The sequence below is a fragment of the Garra rufa genome, chromosome 11 (assembly GCF_049309525.1).
Source record: "Garra rufa chromosome 11, GarRuf1.0, whole genome shotgun sequence".
NCBI lineage: Eukaryota > Metazoa > Chordata > Actinopteri > Cypriniformes > Cyprinidae > Garra > Garra rufa.
Window position 1 is genome coordinate 11,823,467 of NC_133371.1, and position 5,076 is coordinate 11,828,542.

The window sequence follows — 5,076 nt, forward strand, 5'->3', positions numbered from 1 at the left end:
GGTTCAGTATTTCACTTTAATGGCAATGAACAGATTCTAGGTTTTTAGAAGAAAATTTCAGACGGCTACTGCATTTGAACTCTTCAGTATTCATAAACTTAATATATTATTAATTCAATAATTAGTTTTAAAACAATACGTCAATAAACTAAACAGAACGTAAAAAGTAAAACATTTAGGCAAAATACAACTTAAACATAAGCTTATATAACAAAAGATAAGAAGAAAAAAATGTTTCCAGTACCTCTCGAAAACATCCCGACAGAACTGAGAAGCATTCATCAAAGAAACAGTGTTTATAATCCGTGAAGCTTTTCAGTATGACTGGCTGAAACAGATGCATTTCATCAAACTGTCAAGCGCGCGTTTACAAACCGTTTCATATTCAATCATTGGTTTCCATTTTCTTCTTCTTTTTTTCTATGGCTAGTTCATATATTTTTCAATGTCTTGCAGGTGGAACTGGATGCAAGTGTTGAAGTGTTGCTCCAGTGTGTCTAATATGATGTGCGATATGTGCTGTGTTGGGTCAGCTGGGTTGTGCAACACAGGGTAGCACGGTTTCAAATATTTTCAAAGATATCTTCCCTAAACCCACTGTAACAGTTACTGACTTGAACTATAATTAACTGTTAAGCGTCTTAGACTACCCTTTTGCTTTTATGCGTACGGTATTCATTGAAAAAAAAAAAAAAAGTTTCTATTTTTTTTCTCAACCTTTTCTTTTTCAAACATTTTTTTGCAGGTTTCATCACTGTTTGCCTATAGGTGGTGACAAGTGAATGGCGCTGTCCCAAATAGAAACACTTCATGTGCACTCGCGGTCTTACAGACTTACAATGGCCATCCATTAAGTCCATGAGACTGAAGGTTGTCTCATTCGTCATTTTAGCACTCAGAAGGGTGCTCACGAGCGCCCCCTTTGCGGTGCGAGCTCTGCAGCAGACTTCTACCCGACAGACAAAGTGGCATTATGTCACGAAAGTGCTCGCAAGCGCCCCCTCTGAAGCCGCTACACTTCTGCTGAGCCCACACTGGTGCAAGCTCCGCAGCAGACTTCTACCTAACAGTCAAAGCGGCATTAAATTATGAAAGTGCTCACAAACGCCCCTCTTTGTGGCTGTTATGCACCCTCAATACGCACTTCTGCCGAGCCGCACTGGTGCGAACTCTGTAGCAGACTTCTACCCGACAGTCAAAGCGGCATTACGTCACGAAAGTGCTTGCAAGCTCCCCTCTTTGTGGCTGTTATGTACCCTCGATACGCATTTCTGCCGAGCCCACACTGGTGCGAACTCCACACCCAACAGTCAAAGCGGCATTACATCATGAAAGTGCTAGCGAGCGCCCCTTTGCGGCCGTTACACTTCTGCCAAGCTCACACTGGTGCGACCTCCGCAGCAGACTTCTACCCGACGGTCAAACCAGCATTACATCACGAAGGTGCTCCCGAGTGCCCCCTTTGAGGCCGTTACACTTCTGCCATGCCCACACTGGCGCGAGCTCCACATCAGACTTCTACCCGACAGTCAAAGCGGCATTATGTCACAAAAGTGCTCGCGAGTGCTCGCGAGTGCCCCCTCTGCGGCTGTTACACTTCTGCCAAACCCACACTGGTCCGAACCTTACGAGCATCCCCTTTGCCGCCGTTATGCACCCTCGATACACACTTCTGCCGAGCCCGCACTGGTACGACATCCACAGCAGACTTCTACCCGACAGTCAAGACAGCGAGATCCCTCTTTGCGGTCGTTATTCTCCCTCGATACGCAAAACTTGTTTGGACCTTCGTACATCTTCAGAACACAAATGAAGATATTTTAGGTGAAATCCAAAGCTCTCTGACCATCCATAAACAGCAAGGGAATCCTGGGTATTATGACATGTATGGCTTAATATAGAAAACCCATGAAACATTTATGTTATTTGAAAAAATCCATATCGTTATACATATTTTCGCCATTATGATGTGAAATCGTTGCACTCGGTGAGCTACTGCCTCTACCCTTTCTCTATTTTACCGCAATACAATTCAGAATAATGAATTCTGAAAATAAAATACTGATACAATGACCACCCTGCTGAAAAAAACAGCATATGCTGGTTAGGTATGTTTTGGTGCTGGGATGCTGGTTTTAGCTGGTTTATGCTGGTCCTTTGCTGGTTTATGCTGGTCTTTGACCAGCAACATGACCAGCATAAACCAGCAACATGACCAGCATAAACCAGCAAAGGACCAGCAGGGCACAGCTACTGAAAGAACTTACAGGTGCCGATGGATGTAAGTGTAGGCTTAAACCAGATGTCAGACCATCTCTTTTCACCCCAAATATCGAGTGAAATCTGTGCTGAGAAACTCTTTCAGTGGCTACAGTGTCATGCAAGCATTAGCATGTTCACATCCTGCCAGGATGGCAACTAGTGTTTTTTGTCTCCGCCATTTGTAAGCTCTTTCAGTAGCTGTGGTCTGCTAAAAGCCTCAAAGGCATCAGAGCTAAAGTGGAGAGAACAAAGACATAGTTCTTTAGGAAGTTTTATTCATCCACAGGCATTTTTTTTTTTTTTTTCATTTTTTTGCTCCTCTTCTTATCGCTAGGAAAAGCAGTGAAGACTTACATCACTTCTCTTGTTGCCCTTCGACTGAAAATTACAACCAAGAGCCAAACAATGTGTCATCGTATCAGTATTTTATTTTCTGAGTTGTGTTACAGTAAAAATAGCAACAGGTAGTGGCTTACTGGATTATTTTGAATTCAGGTGTGGTTAACCTTTAACTTTCACAATATAGCCTATACTTCCTTTACTTAATGCTACTTCTGCGGTAGGTTTTTAGCCTGAATTTGTGAGAGATATCAGTCCAGATCACAACCACTAGCTAAACCTGTCACGGTTGAAGGATGAGGTCAGGGTCCAAAATGCAGGGAAGGTAATTTTAATTAAACAATAAACAAACAAACAAAAGGCCAACACGGCACAACACGACTTTAAACACAAAAACTGAACAAAACAAGAAACACGATCTAGAGCACGGGTCAGGAACACAGAGACAGACATACGGAGACAATGCAGACACAATGATGAGTGGGAAATGAGAGTTTCTTATAGTCTGAGTAATTGTGAACAGGTGTGAGATAATGAGCTGCTAATGACACGACAGGAGTGAACGATCAGGGAAGTGCAGTGCAAGGGAAGGGAACAGCGCTCTCAGGTGGCTGAGGGGAACCCCACAGCCCAGATAATGACAGTACCCCCTCCCCACGGAACGGCTCCCAGACGTTCCACAAGTCTGGAGGGAGGAGGAACGGGGGAAGGCGAATCAGGGGGAGGGATGGCAGGCCAGGCCCGTGCAGCGGAGTCACGTGAGCTGGCCTCGCCGCCAGAGGAACGTGAGCTGGCCTCGCCGCCAGAGGAACGTGAACTGGCCTCGCCGCCAGAGGAACGTCAGCGGACGCCGCCGCTCCGGGAACAGAGATAGCGGTCACCGTCGCGTCAGGAACAGAGATAGCGGTCACGGCCACGTCAGGAACAGAGATAGCGGTCACTGCCGCGTCCGGAACAGAGATAGCGGTCACGGCCACGTCCGGAACAGAGATAGCGGTCACGGCCACGTCCGGAACAGAGATAGCGGTCACCGCCGCGTCCGGAACAAAGAGCGCGGTCACGGCCGCGTCAGGAACAGAGATAGCGGTCACTGCCGCGTCCGGAACAGAGATAGCGGTCACCGCCGCGTCCGGAACAAAGAGCGCGGTCACGGCCGCGTCAGGAACAGAGATAGCGGTCACTGCCGCGTCCGGAACAGAGATAGCGGTCACCGCCGCGTCCGGAACAAAGAGCGCGGTCACGGCCGCGTCAGGAACAAAGATAGCGGTCACCGCCGCGTCAGAAACAGAGATAGCGGTCACCGCCGCGTCCGGAACAGAGAGCGCGGTGACGGCCGCGTCAGGAACAAAGATAGCGGTCACCACCGCGTCAGAAACAGAGATAGCGGTCACCGCCGTGTCCGGAACAGAGATAGCGGTCACCCCTGCGTCCGGAACAGAGAGAGCGGTCACGGCCGCGTCAGGAACAGAGACAGCGGTCACCGCCGCGTCAGGAACAGAGATAGCGGTCACCGCCGCGTCCGGAACAGAGATAGCGGTCACCCCTGCGTCCGGAACAAAGAGCGCGGTCACGGCCGCGTCAGGAACAGAGATAGCGGTCACTGCCGCGTCCGGAACAGAGATAGCGGTCACCGCCGCGTCCGGAACAAAGAGCGCGGTCACGGCCGCGTCAGGAACAAAGATAGCGGTCACCGCCGCGTCAGAAACAGAGATAGCGGTCACCGCCGCGTCCGGAACAGAGAGCGCGGTGACGGCCGCGTCAGGAACAAAGATAGCGGTCACCACCGCGTCAGAAACAGAGATAGCGGTCACCGCCGTGTCCGGAACAGAGATAGCGGTCACCCCTGCGTCCGGAACAGAGAGAGCGGTCACGGCCGCGTCAGGAACAGAGACAGCGGTCACCGCCGCGTCAGGAACAGAGATAGCGGTCACCGCCGCGTCCGGAACAGAGATAGCGGTCACCCCTGCGTCCGGAACAGAGAGAGCGGTCACGGCCGCGTCAGGAACAGAGACAGCGGTCACCGCCGCGTCAGGAACAGAGATAGCGGTCACCGCCGCGTCAGGAACAGAGATAGCGGTCACCGCCGCGTCAGGAACAGAGATAGCGGTCACCGCCGCGTCCGGAACAGAGAGCACGGTCACGGCCGCATCAGGAACAAAGATAGCGGTCACCGCCGCGTCAGAAACAGAGATAGCGGTCACCGCCGTGTCCGGAACAGAGATAGCGGTCACGGCCGCGTCAGGAACAGAGATAGCGGTCACCGCCGCGTCCGGAACAGAGCGCGCGGTCACGGCCGCGTCAGGAACAGAGACAGCGGTCACCGCCGCGTCAGGAACAGAGATAGCGGTCACGGCCGCGTCAGAAACAGAGATAGCGGTCACGGCCGCGTCAGGAACAGAGATAGCGGTCACGGCCGCGTCAGAAACAGAGATAGCGGTCACCGCCGCGTCCGGAACAGAGCGCGCGGTCACGGCC

At 51.1% G+C, this 5,076-nt stretch overlaps 1 protein-coding gene across 1 annotated transcript in view; it reads right to left on the reverse strand.

Annotated features, from left to right (window-relative positions):
• LOC141345950 (uncharacterized) overlaps positions 1-499 on the reverse strand; it is a 9,767-nt gene extending 9,268 nt beyond the window's left edge. Inside the window, exon 1 of the mRNA XM_073850871.1 lies at positions 245-499. Coding sequence (XP_073706972.1) covers positions 245-278 — 34 coding nt within the window. The 5' untranslated portion in view covers positions 279-499. The remainder of the gene's footprint in view (positions 1-244) is intronic.
• Positions 500-5,076: the final 4,577 nt, after the last annotated feature.